Source organism: Arvicanthis niloticus, chromosome 6 (genome assembly GCF_011762505.2).
Source record: "Arvicanthis niloticus isolate mArvNil1 chromosome 6, mArvNil1.pat.X, whole genome shotgun sequence".
Taxonomy (NCBI): domain Eukaryota; kingdom Metazoa; phylum Chordata; class Mammalia; order Rodentia; family Muridae; genus Arvicanthis; species Arvicanthis niloticus.
In genome coordinates, this window is record NC_047663.1 from 23,613,913 (window position 1) to 23,632,756 (window position 18,844).

General features: G+C 51.3%; 1 protein-coding gene across 2 annotated transcripts; it reads right to left on the bottom strand.

The window, feature by feature from the left end:
- Positions 1-1,105: 1,105 nt before the first annotated feature.
- Rapgefl1 (Rap guanine nucleotide exchange factor like 1) lies at positions 1,106-16,878 on the bottom strand. Of its 2 annotated transcripts, XM_034506201.2 has the most exons (15): positions 15,977-16,625; positions 13,290-13,368; positions 11,759-11,894; positions 11,431-11,528; positions 8,128-8,240; positions 7,829-7,996; positions 6,914-7,011; positions 6,672-6,794; positions 4,758-4,936; positions 4,592-4,682; positions 4,117-4,167; positions 3,931-4,018; positions 3,671-3,735; positions 3,264-3,318; positions 1,106-3,024 (listed from the first exon to the last, which is right to left on the bottom strand). In XM_034506201.2, the coding sequence occupies exons 1-15, from the start codon at positions 16,494-16,496 to the stop codon at positions 2,900-2,902; spliced, it is 1,989 nt and encodes a 662-aa protein (XP_034362092.1). In that variant the 5' UTR covers positions 16,497-16,625; the 3' UTR covers positions 1,106-2,899. The 2 variants fall into 2 exon arrangements, with proteins under 2 accessions (XP_034362092.1, XP_076791939.1); XM_076935824.1 differs by having other exon boundaries at positions 2,935-3,318; positions 15,977-16,878.
- Between the last annotated feature and the right edge of the window lie 1,966 nt (positions 16,879-18,844).

Here is an 18,844-nt window from a genome sequence, read left to right on the forward strand (position 1 = left end):
GTGTGGAAGCAGGTGGATTGCTGTAAGACTACACAGCGAGCCCCAGACCATCCAGAGCTGAACAGTGAGATCCTGTCTCAAAAACAAATAAACGAGCAAAGAGATGAGTGAGTAGGAGTCAAAATAAGAGGGGCTGGGATTACAGGGATACACTACTACAGTCGGCTCAGTGCTAGACTCTGTGTATGTGTGTGTGTGTGTATTATAGGTGTGTACTATTACAGCTGGCTCAATGCTAGATTGTGTGTGTGGTGTATGTGTATGTGGTGTGTGTATGTGTGTGTGGTATGTATGTGGTCTGTGTATGTGTGTGGTGTGTATCTATGTATAGATGGTATGTGTAGTTGTATGTGGTGTGTGTGTGGTATGTGTATGGTGTGTGTATGTGTGTGTGTATGTGGTATGTGTCTTTGCGTACACAAGCCACAGCAGGTGTAAAGAGGCCAGAGGACAATCTATGATGTCCTTTGTCTCCTGCCTCTTTTACACAGGTTCCAGATATCAAAAACAGGTTGTCATCAGACTTGCAGGACAAGTACTTGGTCTTTTCCTCTTGAAAAAGCTGGGCAGAAACACAATCAAAACAGAAATCCAGACCAGGTGAATGAAAAAGACCATTTTGTGATATCAAGGTCGAGGGCTGCTCAGACAAGTTACGAACTCACACAAATGTATTTAAGTGTAGGGTGTCTTCTGGAGTTCAGGCTACCATGAGAGTTAATACAGGCTCAGTGCACCTCTAGCTTGGTAGGACTGGTAACTGCTTGGCTGCAGACCAGGCTTAGTATAGCAGACCTGCCCCATCAAGCCCTGTAACTTGGACTTTGTGCTGGGCCTGCTCAGCCTCAGCTTCAGGCCTTGCAGGGTAGAAGTGTGATCACATATCTATGTGACCTGGAAACGACAACAGAAACATCTTCCGAGTTCCAGACACTAGTCACAGATCTTGTGAGGTTTGCATCCCTCGACACACACACTCACATTTCCCAGGTCACTCTAGGTAACCCTGCTGAGGGGCCTTGAGTGCTGGGAGGGTGTCTCCTGTTCCCTTTCTCAACCCCAGCCCTTCCCCAGCTTCAGAGAAACAACGGAGAACATTGGGAGGTTCATTCATAGACTTTAGTGTATTTTTTTTTCCTATTGGGCAGTTTCTGCAATGGCACCTAGGCCTGTACAACATACATGGTTCACTTTGTTAAAGCTACAGGGTTGGGGATGGGGCCCCTGAGAATCAGCAGGGCAAGCATCACGACCAGAGGCAAGCAGCAGCCAAGGGCTGGGGGAGGCAGTATTTGTGGAGGGTTGGGGAACTAGAGAAGACTAATGAAGGGCTACAGAAGAGAGTCAGGAAGTCTGGGCTGCCAGGGAGCAGCCAGCGGTTGCAGGGAAGCAGCAGAATATGGGAGAGGAGTGGTCACTATCACCATTATGGGCCGGGGCTGGCATGGTCACCATCACCACTATGGGCTGGGGAAGTCGTATGGCATGTCTGTGGATATTTTCACAGGAACTGCTGTATAAAAGGGACTGTACAACATAACCTATAATACAGTGTGTACATATGATACAAGGTTCGTTCCCTCTTTGGGTTTTAAAAAATAAATGTACAATTCCAGAGCTTTGGGTAAAAAATATATACACTCCCGGAGCAGGAGCTGCAGCTGATTTCATGGCTACTGCTACCTCTTCAGAAGGGCCAGGAAGGAGGGAAGTGTGAGGCTGTGCCAGGAAACCTCACCTAGTAGCTGCCAGAAGCCCCTGCAACCCCTCAGCCTTGGAGGAAGTGACGGGAGAGGTAATAAAGGCCCTGCCAGAGCCCAGCTCCATCTCTCTTCTCCCCATGCAGGGAGGAGCTATCTGCCCTAGGTTTTTGAGATCTACCCTAGGCTTTATAGAAAGACAAAGGGGGATGAAGACAGGTAGACAAACAGACAGACAAGCAGACAGACAGACAATGGTTGGTGGCAGACAGAACCAGGAGGAGGATGACAACTTCCTCCTTAGCAGTAAGAACCCCCACCCCAAAGCAGAGGGATCTGGGGAACAGGTACCCCTAGCTCCGGATACCACTGCATTCCACCCAGTATAAGGCAGAGGCAGGGTCCCAGAGGCAGCTTAGGCCTGCATCTCCCTGAGCATCTTTTGAGCCTCTCATCGACACATATCCAGAGATCTTGGGGAAGCTTGGGTGGGGGATTTGCAGGGACTGACAGGTAATTCTTCTGCTTACTGATACTTCCTGCCTTCAGAAACAGGTTGGCCCACAGTCTTCCTATGTAGGACAGTGGGTGGGGTTGGGCAGGGAGTGATTGGAGACATAGCCAACAAGGGTAGCACCAAACAGAAGGGATTCTCAAAACGCTTGTGACATTCTCAGCTCCCTACATTATCAGATGCACTCCTGCACCCTAAAAGGGGACATGTGCATCGTATATCACACAGACACACAGAGACACTAGACACACACACACACACACACACATATTCTAGGGGGTGTATATCCAGGGATCAGTGAAACGGTTGCCAGGGAGGAAGGCTTCCAGTGCCTCCCATACCACAGCTGTGATCTGGGAGTGGGGGCTTCCTTCCTGCATGGGAAGCAGAGGCTAGAAACTCCATCTCTGGAACAGACCCCACTTGGAGAGCAGAGAGGTGCTCTGTCCCTTGCCCAGAGAGGCCAGACACCAGGAGAGAAGCTTGAGTGTGAAGGAGCACGGGAGGCCGACCTCAGCAGGATGACAGGCTTCTGCGCCCTGGTAGGCCAACCCAACTCCTCCTTGTAGGATAGGAAAAGGCTCCAGGAAAAAGGTGTCCAATGCAGGTTGTCGATGGCATCGTACAAAGTGCTTGAGTGCCAGGTGCCAAGGACTGAGGTGGGGGCAGCCGGGCCCCTCCGCTCTCATTGACTGTTAGCCTCCAGCTTATAGGAGAGCTCAAAGAGGTGGTTCTGGTTGTCGATGACCTGGAACTGGCGCACATACGCCTTGGTCTGCAGGTGATGCGGGGAGGCCTCCATGTCTAGGCCTGGGGTGCAGGGAGAGAGAGGTGGTCAGACTCTCCGCCTCCCTTTATCCCCTACATGCATGGCAGGGAAGGGCAGGGCAGGGCAAAGGGGAGTGAATGGGGACAGGCGTTGGCAGGAAGCCTAAGGCAGGAATGCAGAACTGACCAGTCCAAGGAAACACACAGTTGAGCATTGGTGCTCTCCCATCCCTCCTCTGCCACGGTCCTACTGGGAAGCTCACTGAGCCCAGGGTACTCACAGAGGGGCCGGCTCCGGTATTTTCGGATTGTCCTCACTTTCTCAGCCACGGAATGCTGGGAGGTGACGAGGAATTAGCCCTGAAAAGGGCACAGACCTAGGCTTCCCCCCTTTACTCCTACTGAGTTAGTCCCATATCTTTAGTCCTCACTGATGGGGCCTCTGAAGGGCCAAAGGACTGGTAATAGCAAGGTGCCAAGAGAGGGAGGTTGAATTACCCCCAAGCTGCCTGTCAGCTTTGCCTCTTGTGGGTGGGTTGCCACAGTGATGCCACCAGGGAGACAGGCTGGAGTCTGTTAGGCAAGCTGGCCAGCAGAAAGGAAGGCTGCTATTTGGGGGAAGTGACAGGAGGGAGGGGGAGGCAGCCCCTCACTCACACACAGGACAGGGGTTGGCAGTTCCACTCACCAGCTTCTCAATGTTCACCAGACCATCCACGAGGGTCTTGCTCCCCTCATGTAGGAAGGTCAGGTCTACGGAGCAGGAAGACAGCTAATGTGAGGACAGAGCAGGAGAGGGAACCCATCCTATGCGCTATAATATGCGCATGCGCAGTCCCCGGGCACTTCACAAGTGGTCGCCCACAGCTGAGTTGAAAGGGAACTAAGAGGAGGGGGATGGGAGAAGGAAATGTGGGATAGGAACAGCACAGCCTAGGAGGGACTGACCTTTGAGGATCAGGGGCACGAACGGAATCAGAGGGGGCTTCATTTTGGAGATGACTTCTCTGTAGCTTTTATGGTTCCGGCAGGGGTCCTAGCATTCCACAGAAGGTTCAGAGACAAATGGGCCTAGTGTACCCCCTAAAGAGGGCTCCCACTCCCTGGGGGCTGAGGAAACGCAATTCCACTCACCGTCAAGCTCTCAAATTTCCGGAATAAGTTCTTGAATTTCCCTGGCAGCTTCTGCAGAGAGTTTGAAGGAAGGAAAAAAGATAGAAAGGTCAGGGTGGAACTCCCTGAATTTCATGGGAGCGTATGACTAGTCTTCCTCAGAGAGTTATAGACGCATTTCCAGAGGGGAGGAGAAACTAAAGGTGAGGACATAGTCAGGGAGCCTGAAACTTCACACAGCATAGAAGTGCTCCCTCCGCGTGCTGGCTGAGACCCAGACAAGGCTCAAAGCAAGGCCGCTGGGGTGGGACTCTAGCTCTGTACTAACTTGCAAACGCATGGGCAAAGCAGAGGCCCGGAGAGGGCACCTGCTTCCCAGTGGCACAAAAATTCCCCACAGAGCAGCAGCATCAGGAGGCTGCACTGGAAAGAGCCCGAGATGCACAGATCCTGAGGTGGGGGCAACTGTGGGCAGAGAAGGGAGAGACCACTTCACCTCCCAGGTGAGCCGCAGGCGGCTGACAGCAGCATTGTCCAGCCCCATGACCACAGCGTAGAAGGACAGCAGGTCCTGGTTCTGCTTGCAACTGTGTGGGGAGGGAGGCCGGGTTAGGGGTCATCCAGTAACTGTGCCCTCCCCAGCCACCACCACCAGCACTTACATGGCTGCGATCTTGATGAACTTCTTGAGCAGCTGTACACGCTTGCCCGGGGCCTCACAGAGCAGCACCTCGGTGGCCACCCAGTGGGTGACCTCACTGCAACGCTGCAGCAGCAACTCTAGGTTGGCTGTCTCTCGGCGGCCACGCTCCCCGTGGAACACGTAGTCCACGAACTCCAACTGCATCCGGGGTGGCAGAGGCAAGGCCAAGGGAACGGGATGTGGGTAGAAAGATGGCAGCAAGGAGCACATGGAGAGGGAGAGATAGTGGTGAGCGGGCAGGGAGATAGAAAAATCGGGACAGGACAAGATGCAACATGGGAGATTAATGTTAACACTATTCTCCACCTAGTGAGCACGTAGGCACCAGGCACTTGCTAGTCTCTTATTCTTCCTTTGCTTGCTTTCCTTCCTTCCTTCCTCCTTCCTTCCTTCCTTCTTTTTTTTAAAGATTTATTTATTTATTATATATGAGTACACTGTAGCTGTCTTCAGACACACCAGAAGAGAGCATCAGATCCCATTACAGATGGTTGTGAGCTACCATGTGGTTTCTGGGATTTGAACTCAGGACCTGTGGAAGTGCAGTCAGTGCTCTTAACCACTGAGCCATCTCCAGCCCCCTTCTTTCTTATCTTAACAGATTTTACTTTGGAGCTAAAGAGATGGCTCGGTGTATTGAGAGCACATACTGATCTTGCAGAATATCCGAGTTCAATTCCCAGCACCCACATCAGGTAGCTCACACCTACCTGTTATTCCAGAGAATCTGACGCCTCTATGACCTTATAAAAAGATATATACACATACTCAGAAATAAATAATAATAAAAATAAGATTTAGTTGCAGTGGGGGGTGGAGGCTGGAGATGTTGCTCAATGGTCAAACATGTGTCCTGATCTTCCAGGGAACCTAAGTCCGGTTCCTGGCACCCATATCACACAGCTCACAACTATCTGGAACTCCAACCCCAGAGGAATCTGATGTTTCTGGCCTCTGTGGGCACCTGCACTCACATGTGCATGTATGGACTTGTGTGCATCCATGTACAATTAAAAATAAATCTTAAATTTGCCAGGAGTAGTGGTGCACACCTTTAATCCCAGCACTTAAGAGGTAGAGGCAGGTGGGTCTCTGAGTTTGAGGCCAGCCTGGTCTACAGAGTGAGTTCCAGGACAGCCAGGGCTATATACTGAGACCCTGTTTCAAAAACAACAATAATTAAGACTTTTATATTTATTTATATGTGTGTGTATGGTGTGTGTGCATGTGGTCTGTATGTGTACATTTCTGCAGAGGCCAGTAGAGGGCACTAGAGCCCCTGAAGCTGGAATTACAGATGATTGTAAGTCACTGGATCTGGAGCTGGGACTCCACCTGATCCTCTGAAACACCAGCACTCTTAACCTCTCAGCCAATTTTCCAGGCCTCATATTTTTTTTTGTTTGTTGTTTTGAGCTGGGGTTTTATGTACCTCCGGCTGGCCTCCAACTCATCCTGTAGCCCAGGATAATCTGGACCCTTCTGCTTCCACTTCCCAAGTGCTGGGAAGACAAGCGTGCGCCATCATGGCTGGTCCATTTAGTGGTGAGGACCAAACCCAGGGCTTTGTGTACAGTAGGCAAGCACTCCGCCAACTGAACTACACTCTCAGCTTAATGTTAGTTGTGTTTTACAAATCTTGACACGGATTCTGATTCAAAGTCTACATGAGCAGCACTCGAGCCCCGAAACACTCCGCTGAAGAACTTCTTCACCATTTTCCCAGATGAGGGGACGAAGGCCTGCCTATAAAGGCTGTGACTGCACACTGCCCATGTGTGTGCCGCCAGGGAGCCTTCCAGCTAGGACTGGCCGGCTGCATCGCTGCAAAAGCAGACTCCCAGGAGCAAGCACATTCCCTGCCCAGCCTCACCTCGTGCACACATCGGAAGAGCTCCCAGTGGAAAGCAGTCAGATGATTGGCCACATCTTCAGGCTCCACCCGATGGATCTCTGTGTCTCCTGGGGAGACCTGGATCTCCTCAGGAAGGGGTACCTGGTGGCAGATGGGGTGAGAGGAACTTGGCTCCCTGTGGTAAGGTGAGTGACTCGGCCCCTCCTCCGGCATCTCTCGCATCCCTCATTACCAGCAGACACAGGTAAAGGAATTCTTACTAGGGCCTCATAGCTGTCCCGAGTACAGGCAAACAGGTGGCTGTTGATGCCCAGCGTGGTGAAGACACAGTCCTCTGTTGGCTGGAGGAGGACCTTCTCTGCAGAGGAACAGGCTGTTCAGCTTTGGCCACCCACGCCCTTCACATACCTGAGCCACCATCCCCCTTCCCACCCAGGAGCCCACAACACTACACTGTTAAACCCTAGACTGGCGGGGTTGGCCTCGTCACCAGCTGAGGTCATATTTATCTGAAATTTGTCAAATGACTTCCTTTGCCTTCATAGACTCCACCCCATACGTAGCTCAACTCTCACCCCTTCACCCCCGCGACACTGGACAGGCTGGGATACTTTTTCTGTGTGGAAAATGAGGATAAGATGAACGTGATGGAGCATGCCTGAAATCTTAGCACTGGGAAGCGGAGGCAGAAAAGCCTGCAAATTCCAGACCAGCCTAGGCTTACATACAAGATCTTGTCTTACACACACACACACACACACACACACACACACACACACGAACTATACTGCTATACTACACTGCTGGCTCTCTGCCTCCCCACAGGATTGAAGCCTCCTCTATGTTTTCAGTTTGAGAAATGGAGCATGTAAGACGCCAAGGAGAGGCGTGTGTGTGTGTGTGTGTGTGTGTGTGTGTGTGTGTGTGTGTGTGTGAAGGACCCAGTAGGTAGCAGGCAGCACCCAGGCCAGAACCCAAGGGTTCCAATGTGTCCCAAATTCAAATGTGCACAGGAATCTCCTGGGAGGGGTGGTCCAAATGCTGATTGTAATCCTTTAGGTTTGGGTTAGGGGCTCCTAGGTGATGTACTCACCAAGGCTGGACCCAGGACGACACTTTGAGCATCAAGGATCTAGAATTTAGTTTTGACCCCCGCCTAGTGTGCTGACTCTCACCTCCAGAGGAAGCAACAGCTACGAGGATGAGGGCATCCTCACGCTCTGCCGGCTCCTCCGAGTACTGCAGCTTCTCTGTCACAGAGCCCAGAATGTCTTGCACTGATGCTGAGAGGCGACTGCGTATGGTCACGTAAGAGTGGTCAGGCATGTAGACTCGGCAGAAGACTGAACAGAGACAGGAAAGACACCATGAAAAGGGGCTTCGGAGTCTCCACTGCTGGTGCGCAAGACCCAGGGACTCAACCACCTCCCGGGGCCTCTCCAGAAGCTTCGCTCTTCCTAATGGCCACACTCACTCTCATCGGAGCCCCTGAATGCCACTCGGGTCTGCAGACAGGAATCTATCCGGCGGAAGTGTCGGAAGAGCGGCTTAACTTGCTTGCTGGGTGGCTGGCTCTCTTCTGGAATCCTGGCATGAACATTGCTGGGCGTCAGCAAGCCCTGCCAGGCATATGGAGCACCAGGCAGGAGCATTCAGCAGGGGTAGGACAATGACCAGCATAGGACAATTGCCCAAGTGACCCAAAATCAAATGCCACCTCTTTCGGGGGCTCTTCTCTGGTCCACCCACCCATGAGGAAAGATCACTCTCTCAAAAGCCGTAAAACAATGGAACAATATTGTGTTCATGTTGTCTTTTTTTTTTTTTTTTAAACCAGATTGACAGCTCTTGAGGAAGGGGATTAGTTTTTACAGCCTTTCATCCTTCATGTCCTGCCACCTCTCAGCACATGGTAGGTAGTAGGACCTCAGATGCCTGAATTTTGCTGACAAGGGCTTCACAGTCTGGGAAGGAGACAGACATGTGTGCAGCTACTGCTAACACCAGCTAGGAAGTGTTGGTGAGGTGACAAAGGTTCAGGAGGGTGATACTTGTGGGGGAGAAAGAAAACTTTCTGAAAAGGAGAAATCTGAGATGTTTCCATAAAAGAGAAGGCATTTGACCTGGGGCCCTGAGGATCATGGGGAAAAAAAAGTAGGAATGCACCAAAGTTGCCAGAAAAATGGATGAAAAGGGAGGCTAGAGAGATGGCTCAGTGGTTAAGAGCACCAGCCACTCTTCCAGAGGACTGGGGTTCAAGTCCCATCACCCACATGGCAGCTCAAAACTGTCTGCAACTCCAGCTCCAGGGGATCCAACACGCAAGCAGGCAAAATAAAATAAAAGCAAGCACATAAAATAAAAGTAAATTTAAAAAATAGGTGAAGAGGAAACATGAGAGGAGGAAACATGAGAGGAGACAGGGAAGATCAGGAGATGGCAGGAAGGGAAGGATGCTGATGCTGGGCTAGGGTATTTAGATCATTGGGTGGTGGGAAGGGAAGGATGCTGATGCTGGGCTTGGAGACATTAAGGAACACGGATGGTTTGGAAACAGGGAGGTGAAGGAATCATTTAGGAAAATCTGAAAGATATTTTTGGTATCAGAAGGGAGGAAGAGGCGAGGCCAGAGGCTGAAGTCCTGAAGGGGAGGTGACAACAATCTAGGGGAGTTGATGAACCCTGTAGCAGGAAAGGAGATGAGAAAGCCAAGAGATGACCAGATGTACTTGCGTCCTGAAGCTGTGGAGGTCAATTTTGGGGATTTTTGCCAAGTATTTGTTTGTTTTGGTAATAGTGGGGATAAGATCTAGGACAGCACACATACTGGGCCAGCATCCTATCACTCACTATATCCCTATATAGTAAGCTGTATCCCTTACTATGTCTTTTTCATCTTGAGATGTGATCTCATTAAGCTGTCAGAGCTGGCCTTGAAATGATGGTTCTCCTACTAACTTAGCCTCCCAAATACCTGGGATCACAGGGGTGTGCCACTATGCCCAGCTAGCAACTGACATATATGTTTAAGATCTGTTCGTATTTTTAATGCATATGGGTATTTTGCCTGCATGTGCCCTGTGCACCACATGCAAGCCCTACACTTAGAGTGCATAAGAGGGCATCAGATCCTCTGGAACTAAAATTACAGATGGTTATGAGCTACCATGTGCTGGGAATCCAACCTGGGTCTTCTGGAAGAGCAATACATGCTCTTAACCAATGAGCCATCTCTGTCACCCCTGTTAACTAAGTTTTAAGGACAGCCATTAGATGTGTGTTCACACACACACACACACACACACACACACACACACACACACACACACAGAGAGATATGTAAACTTAAGGTCAAATAAGTCATTATCAAAAAGGCAGTTTCACCAGGGAGTGGTGGCACATTCCTTTAATCCCAGAACTGGGAAGGCAGAAGACAGGTGGATCTCTGTGAATCTGAGGCCAGCCTGGTCTACGGGATGAGTTCCAAGACAGTCAGGGCTACATAGAGAAACCCTGTCTCGGAAACAAACAAAGCAAAACACAGCAAAACCTGTGCCAGGCACCATGGCACGAACCTATAATCCCATTTTGGGAGGCAAATGTAAAAGGACCGGGGCACGTTTCAAGGACTGCATTTGAGAGTAAGGAAACAAGTAAGAAGAGAAAAGAAAAGAAAAGAAATAAAAGGTAGTTTTTCTAAGTTCTTTTTGCTAAGTTTTGCACTGCCTATACTCCAACTTACTTATACCTACATATAAATTTAGTGGAGGGCTGGAGAGATGGCTCCGAGGTTAAGAGCACTGACTACTGCTCTTCCTGAGTTCAATTCCCAGCAACCACATGGTGGCTCACAACCATCTGTGATGAGGTCTGATGCCCTCTTCTGGTGTGTCTGAGGACAGCAACAGTGTACTCTTATATATGAGTAAATAAATAAATCTTGAGGGGGGGGGGAATTATAAATGTAGTGGAAATACTACGTAACTACTCCTGCATATCTCTTCCCAGCTCCACAGTCAGTGACTCAGTGACACCATGTTGATAGTTTGAAACAAACTATGGTGAGAACATTTACACCATGGGAATCAGAGCTATAAACTAGGGATTCTTCTCAGAAAGCATGGGTGGTTAAATACTTGCTGGAACACTACCAAACTAATAGGGAAAAAATGGACCAAAAACTAAAAAAGAATGGAGCTGGACCTGGTGGCACAGGCCCACTTGGAACGCAGAGACAGGAGGATTTCTGCCAGTAGAAACCATCTTGGGCTACACAGTGAGTTGGAGGTTAGCTTGAGCTATAGAGTAGGTAAGACACATTGCCCAGCTTCCCCCTTGACCCTCTAAAAAAAGATTGGATTAGTGACATCGTTCTGTGGTTTTATGTTATTCTCCAGTAAGGGAAAGGAGCTGAAAGAAAACCATATGAAAGGTTAAAGGGGCCAAAGAAATGGCTCAGTGATTTAGAGCACTAACTGCTTTTGCAGAGGCCCTCATTTCTGTTTCCAGCACCCAAGTTGTAGCTTCCAGCCATCTATGACTTAAGTTCCTGGAGACCCAGTGTCCTCTTCTGACTTTGGCACACCCAAACATGCAAGTGGTACACAGATATACATGCAGGCAAAGCAATAAAAATCAACAAATGTCTTAGCAAGCAAGCAAGCAAACAAGCAAGCCAGCCAGCAAGAAAGCAAAGGAACAACTAATATGTTGAAGCCACAAGGCCAGAGGCAGGCCCTGTATTTGAGGAATTGGGGGGGGGGGGCTTTCCCCTCACTTCAGCTCCACTGTCTCCACCAGCTGGTGCAGCCTCAGTGTGTCCTCTCGGAGGTCTTGGTAAAGGGACTCATCCTTCATAATTAGCAGATACAGCTCCTAGGGAGAGGGTAAAGGATGAGGTGAGGGCAGATGTCTCATCCCAAGGAGCACTCTCTACGAGGGCTGAGGCAGGGTCTCCATGCCTTAAGCACTTGGGGAATTCCATAGGGCAAAGCCCCAGGACATGTTTTGCTTCCAGGTACCCAGCTTGAGGAATGTGAGTCCTTCACAGGGGCCCCTTGCAGAGCTGATAGCCAGCTCACCCACTTTTTCCTTCCCAGGCCCACCTTGATAATGTGGCCGGCCCCTTCTTCCTCTTGCAGGAGTCCTTGGTAGGTATCCAAGAAATGGAGGAGCAGAGCAAGGCAGGCTTGCTTCCGGCCCAGCCCCTCTGGGCCCTCCACATTCCTTGACTGAACAAAACTGACACCTAAGTTAAGTAAAAGTTCTGGATAGCCGAGGAAATTGGGGAAGATAAATTGTCCCCAAATATTCTGGGCTTGGGTACCAGGAGGAAAGAAGGTTTTCGGGGTCCTGAAGCCAAGACTCTCACACGTAGCAGCCACGGTTTTGCTAAGAATACAAATAATAAGAGCTTCAACATAAACACACTCAGCTCTCGCTGATTAAAGAGGCTCACTTAAGAATATTGCCAGCACCCAGCTAATCTCTGGCTAGCCCACAAACCTGACTTTACCTCACAGTGAGACCTGATTTTTTTTCTCTCAGAGAAATTAATGACTTTCTACCCAGGGGCTTGACATTAACAATTAGGTACTGAAATAATTCAATGAATCCAGGCATGGTGGTGCATTCCTGTAATCCCAGCATTCAGGAGGCAAAGGCAGAGGCAGGAAGACCACCACAGACTTGATGATAGCCTAGTCTACATAAGAAGTTCCACGCTACCTAGGGCTACATAGTAAAACCTGTTTCTTTTTTCTTTTTTCTTTTTTCTTTTTTTTTTTTTTTTTTTTTGGTTTTTCGAGACAGGGTTTCTCTGTGTAGCCCTGGCTGTCCTGGAACTCACTTTGTCTACCAGGCTGGCCTCCAACTCAGAAATCCGCCTGCCTCTGCCTCCCAAGTGCTGGGATTAAAGGTGTGCGCCACCACTGCCCGGCTGTAAAACCTGTTTCTAAAAGCAAGACAACCCAAGTAAAGAAAATGCTGTATGCTGCCAAGAGACCCAGTAAATAGGCCAGCAGTCGCTCATTTGTAGCTGTCCCTACTGAAGCACAGTCATGACCCAATACTGACATCAGACCCTTTGAGTCGAGCAAGGATCCCTCACCCCTACCCCAGACAGGGATTTCTCTGTGTAGCCCTGGCTGTCCTGGAACTTGATCTGTAGACCAGGTCGCTCTTGAACTCAGGGATCTACCTGCCTCTGTCTCCAGAGTGCTGGGATTAAAAGCGTGGGCCACCGCTGTCTGGATCTTCAGTGGGGACAGAGTTCCTCCTACCCTTAGTAGAACAGAAACACCTTACATATATCCATGTGGTTGACACCTCAGTTAGTACTGATGATTCCCTACCTCGGAGCAGCTGGTACCCTATGGTGTCTCAGAGCACGACCACACCTGCAGCAAGGCTGAGCCTCACAGCAGCCCAGAGCAGAGCAACTATTTATCTCCATTTGACTGATGAGCAAACTGAGGCTTCGGGATGTGAAGTGATCAGCCCGAGGTCACACAGCAGGTAAGATAAAAGGCTGGATGTGTCCTCTAAGGGAGAGTTTGGGATGGGATGTAGTTTATAAGAATAGAAGACATGGCTCCCTCCTGGCCTGACCTTTCAGAAGCTCCAGAAAAAGGATATTACTGGTGTAACTCTTGTAGAAACTTTTCTGTTGGCAGGAAGAGGGAGTGGGTGAGAACAATGTCATCAAGGAGAATATCTGTGGAGATCAATGGGTGTCACAGAGGTCAGAAGCGGGCTTTAAGAATCTGTCTGCAAATCCTGAACCCTTTTTTTTTCCTCTTTAGTAAGCCTGGAGCCTCGGCCACCTGCCCCTTCATGCTCTGCACACTCGAGCACACATGTGTGAAGGTTCTGAGCAGCCGCTACGGGGGTGGGGCTGGCAGCTGCCAAGGCAGCTGGAGGTGGGGGGGGGGGGCTTTGAAGGCCATGCACACTTCCCTTCAGCGTGGGGGAAGTTGGTCAGATAATACACCATGCCTGAGATCTGCTCAGGGCAAGAGGGAGTCCACAGAAGGGACCCTCAACAGAGAATTAGCAAACAGAGGTTCCAGTCAGAGGGATGTAGAGGTGTGGGATGTGTGTCCATCCTCCCCTACCACTCCCTACCTCAGAGCTTTGAGTTTCAACAGGGCAGGTGGGGACCAACCCCATTTAAAATCAGCAAAAGAGACAGGCTGCCATCTCTTTATCTCAGTCTTTAAATAGAAGTCCTATGTCCACTGGATGCCCAGAGGTGGAAGGGTAAGTGATGGACAGGAGAGGGGAGGGGCTCCTCTCACCACCCTTTTCCCTCCACACCCCTGTCTGGGCCTGGCTCAGCCAGTCAGCCAGGTACAAGGTCGCCCTGACTTGCCGCCAGCCTTGGGGTGGGGCAGGGCTGCTTGGCACCCACAGATAGGCAGGGCACAGGGAGGGAGCCAGGTGTCCTCACCAGGACAGGTTAGGGCCAGGTCCCCAGGCACTGCTCCAGGATAAAACCAAGGTTTCTGACAAGCCTTGCTCGTCATGCCCTGCTGCCAGTGCCAGCCACGAAGCTGGAGGTGGAGAAGCAACACAAGACTGTCTACTTGAATTTATTTTGTTTAACAGATGAGAAACTGAGGCCCAGAGCTAGAAGGCACTTGCCCAGAGCCAGAAGAACCTAGAGTGCTTTGTTCTCTCCTCAATACAGGGGCAAGCAGTGTCAGGGTAGAACCTAGTGGCAAAGCAGAGTATTAGCCTATTAGCCACAAGGGGCTGCCCAGACTTTGTGAGGAGCTCTGGCTAGGTGTAGAGAGACTTCAGTAAGCAGTTGCCTCCTCCCACACAGCATGGGCAGAAATCAAGTGGCTTGAGAACGGTGGCTTATATTAAAAATATTGGAGTGGCAGTTTAAACAGTTTTCCCAAACTAGTTACTCTGGAGATCTAGCCTGCCAAGCCAGACAATATGGGTGACAAATTGGGAGTCTTAACCCAGGGAAAACTGGACAATCTGTTGTCTAAACTGGACAGCCTTTCTTTCTCTATATATACAACTACCCTGCTAACATTCTGAAAGTCAGTCAGAAAGGTCCCCAGCCCTCACACCCAGCTCCAGGGCCTTGACCTGAGGCCTGACATCCTTCCTTGCATCTCTCTCTCACTAGAGTGTGAATATTAAAACCGGAGTAAAGGACAAGGAACACGGGCAGAGTGGAGAGATGCTGATACGGGGGCTCCAGTTTGGCATCTGTTTCTTCCAAAGCAGGCTCCAGTCCAACGCACAACCTCCCTGGGGAATGTGTCATAGAGACACAGGGTGTGTGGTGTAGGCGGGAAGTTATGGTTAAGAGAGCTGTGTGTGTCTGATATTTTTCTAATTAAATCCAAAAGGTGTCAGCTCCCCAGGGCAACTGCAGCCTGAGCCAAAAGAGAGGACCCTGACCTTCAGGACAAAAATGGAGTAGAGGGGACACTCCACTCCTGAAGCCAGACGCCTTGCAGAGGAGGAAGGGTAGCACCTCCTCTTTAGGGTCTCGAGCTTGGGCTCTCAATCCTGAAACCCTTCTGGGTTTAGTGGGGTGCCTAGTTAGATCTAAAGACCCGGATGTATTCTCCATCCATTCCAACCAGCAATCCATTCCCAAGTTCCTCCAAGGCCCTTTAATAGGGTGCTGGCATCCTTATAGGGGATGAAATGGTATCATCTCAGGCTTCTCAGGGTGTGGTTATTATTTTTTAAAAAGGCCCTCTGCTGAGGCATGACACAGGAAGGGTGGGAGCTATGGAGGCCCCAATCCTTCTGATGCTGCAGTCCCCTGGTACGTTCCCTTAGAGACCTTCCAATTCATCCCCAAGGAGGACACTTTCCCCAAAGCCAGCCGGGTCCTGTGACTATCCACATGGCCCCACCAAGTGAGCCAGCTTGTGCTTCTACACAGCCAGGGACTCCTGTCAGCGGTTTTCAGGCCTCAGCTATGGTCTGGAGGGTGACATACAATCTCAGCTTAAAAGCCTCCACCTTAGGGTGTCAGGCCCTAATTTGGGGACATGGGAGGAGGTAGGCAGTATCAAGGGCTCATGGGAAGCTGGCTTAAATGTCCAGGGGAGAGAGAGGGTGGTTGAGGGAGAGATGGTTTCCCTTCTTCCCTGAGAATGGTGCTAATGTGTGGAGGAAGGGGGGTGGGCGATACCAGGTCCCTTCCCCTACGTTACTTCGGGGTTCCCCTCATCCTCTACATCAGCACTAAGGACAAGAAAAAAAAAACAGGGAGCACCCCCCCCCCGCCAACCCCTCGCCCCCATCCCGTGCTCTCTTACTCTGGGGTGGATGAGCAGGCTTACCTGAGGCGCTGCTGTCCCTGGTGGTCCCTCCAGCCAGGCGCTCCAGAACCCGGTTCAGAAGATGCTCTGGCCGCTCGGGGGCGCCCAGGGGGGCCCAGGGTGGTGAAGCCAGGGGTTCTCCGGGGGATAGCTCATCTGAAGAGTACGAGGAAGGAGAGCGCAGGGGCACCCCAGATCCTATCGGCCCAGGCCCGGGAACCTCCTCTAGCTGCAGCCAACAGGGCCCCCCACTGCCCGGCTCCTCAGAGATCCCTAATGGTTCTCCCCCTTCCTCCTCAACCGGCGGCTCCAGCCCGGGCTCGGTTGGGGGCTCTCGGAGGAAAGCTGGGAGCAGCAGGCGAGACACGCTCTGACGCCGCTGCAGTGGCCGCAGTCCCCCGGCCGGACCGCCGCCCCCACCAGGGCCCCCACCCCCTCCAGGCCCTCCGCAGCAACCCGGACCCCCGCCGGGACCTCCAGCCACCGCTCGCCCCGCCAGCTGCGACGTCTGCTTCTTCAAAAATTTCTCCAGTGGCTTCATGCCCCCCCCCCCCCGCCCCTCTCCTAGGGGCCGCCGGGGGACCCAGGTGTCCCAGGCGCGGGCGGGGGGAGGCGGGGACACGATGCTCAGAGCCGGGGGAGCAGAGCCGAGGGCCGTGCCAGGCGTCGGACCGCGAGCGAGAGGTGGCCGAGCCTCGCTGGCCAGAGTCCAGTGGCCAGTGGCCGGGGGAGGTGCCAGAGGGAAGAGGAGCTCGCTCTCAGCGGCCCCCCATGCTGGCTGCAGCTGAAGGGTGGGCAGGCTGAGGGGCTGGTGTCCCCGTCTCAGCGCTCCGGGGCCGGGTTGAGGCGACAGAGGCAGCGGGCGGAGCGCAAGGCAGAGGACGCGGCGGCGGCTGCGCTCCCGGCCCGGGGGAAGGTGGCAGAATTGAGACCGCGCCCCCTCCTCCAGTCCCCGCCCCTACCCTGCCTAGGCCCGCCCCCACCCGGCCGCGCGAGGCTTGAACTTGGGCGCTGGTGCTGACCGCGAGGAAAATTCGGACTTGGTTTCTGAAAGTCTCAGGAGGGCAAAGGCGAGGGAGAGATCTACCAAGTAGAGGACTCCTGGCTCTCGATTACCCTGTCTCTTACGAGCATTTCAAATAACCAGGGCAGACGTTTGACCTTGGCACGCCTACCTGTGCACAGGTGAGGCTTGTAAAGACAGCCGAACTCTTTGCATCGTTCCCACAATTTTATTTGGTCATTATCTTCCACCTGTTGAGAATGGCTGGGACGGCGTCTTGGGTAAACTGGCATTGGCACTGGGGGCGGTACCCATATCCTTTTCTGATAGGGTATAGGAGGTGGTGCAGGGCCGCCCTCTAAGGCAGGTACTGGCAAGTAGAAAAGAGCCAAGCAGAAGCCAGCAGGTTGTGGCAGGTCTAATTGGGGTGAAAAGAGATAGTAGACTGCAAGAGAAGACCAAAAAAGCACAAGGGCATCTTAGCCCAGGTGGCGACAAAAGGAAGCAAGACTGAAGAGATGTGGAAGTCCCCAAACTGCCAACTGTCATTACCTAGCACAGTTTTGTGTGTATAGTCATAGACTGGGAGAAATAGTGCCCTTACTCCTGATGGCCACGCCAGAGCATTCTGTCCTCAAGGGTACATTGCACTAGGAGGATGGAGCTGTAGAGACACAGAACACATCCAGGCTTGATATAGATGGTGAGGAGGTGGCACCAGGTTCCTGGTGGGCTGATGCTCCTTGGGCAAAGCCCCACCCCCATTTCCTTGTTTACTGGGAATCAGCAAGGCATGGATGGACAGGAATGCTAATAGCTGGGAGTGGTGAAACTGACAGGGTGTGTACTACACTTGTGTTGCTGTCTGTGCAAACCCAGTTCCATGTGTGCTAGAGCATGTGTTCACAGAAATAAAGCTCTGCACACCCATCTGGGGATTTGGAGAGGGAACAAAAAAAAAAAAAAAAAAAAAAAAAAAAAAAAAAAAAAAAAAAAGCTCTGATTTTGCTAAGAAGCTGGGGTGTGGGGGTTGGCTTCCTGGATAGCCTTAATTGGACACTCAGCCTCTCTTAAGGTTGGAAGTAGAAACTGGGAGAGTGGCTTAGAGCTCCCCAGGTAACCTTTTAGGAACCAAGTAAGAATTGGGGAGGGCTTCTCTTCTGCACATGCCACAGTTACCAGATTAAGCCGGTTGCCTTGGTAACCTTCTCTCTGGGCAGGATTTGGGATTGTCGGTTAGGAAGGGTGAAAAATTGGGGAATGTGAAGGGTGTGGGTGCTGGAAATAAAAGGGATTGAGAGACTTCTAGAAACTGAAAGCTTGGGGAACAGGACTCCAGAAAGTGGCAATCACTACACTCAAGACCTTGAATCAGAAGCAAAGGAAACATTAAGTTGTGGTCCTCCTGGAACAGCAGTGGCTTCCGTTCTGGCTACACACTGAAACCACATGGGAGCTTTTCAGAACTGCTGTTGCCCGGGTCACACCCTAGATCAATTATGAGATCCTCTGTGGCAGGCCCAAGGTCTCTGTTAGTTTAGAAAGGTCGCCAGGTGATTCAAACAGCCAGTGTTGAAAATCACTGCTATAGGTCAACTGCAGCTATAAGATGATCTGGGAATCGCAAATCCTTGATGTTTTGAGTCACCTACAGGTAGGTCCATGGACTGACCCTGGGGGGGGGGGGGGGAGACACGACGGACTGATAGGGTATCTACATTACCATGAGAAAACCAAAGAGAAAGGTAAGGCAATATTCAATTACTTAACTGTGGAAACTGAGGCCAACAAGGTTAACTGAGCCTAACTCGTGGGCTTCTACAAAGGTACTGGACAGGGCTACCTAAGGCAGTCATCTATCTGCCCCTTAAACCCCCATTATCTCT

Excerpts from the sequence above, each read along its gene's own strand:
- Rapgefl1 (XM_076935824.1), bottom strand. The coding sequence starts at position 16,496 with ATGAAGCCACTGGAGAAATTTTTGAAGAAGCAGACGTCGCAGCTGGCG. Across the intron at positions 4,019-4,116 it reads GGAAATTTGAGAGCTTGACG|GACCCCTGCCGGAACCATAA; the intron begins GTGAGTGGAATT and ends GTGGAATGCTAG. Across the intron at positions 3,736-3,930 it reads CGTGCCCCTGATCCTCAAAG|ACCTGACCTTCCTACATGAG; the intron begins GTCAGTCCCTCC and ends CCTGCTCCGTAG.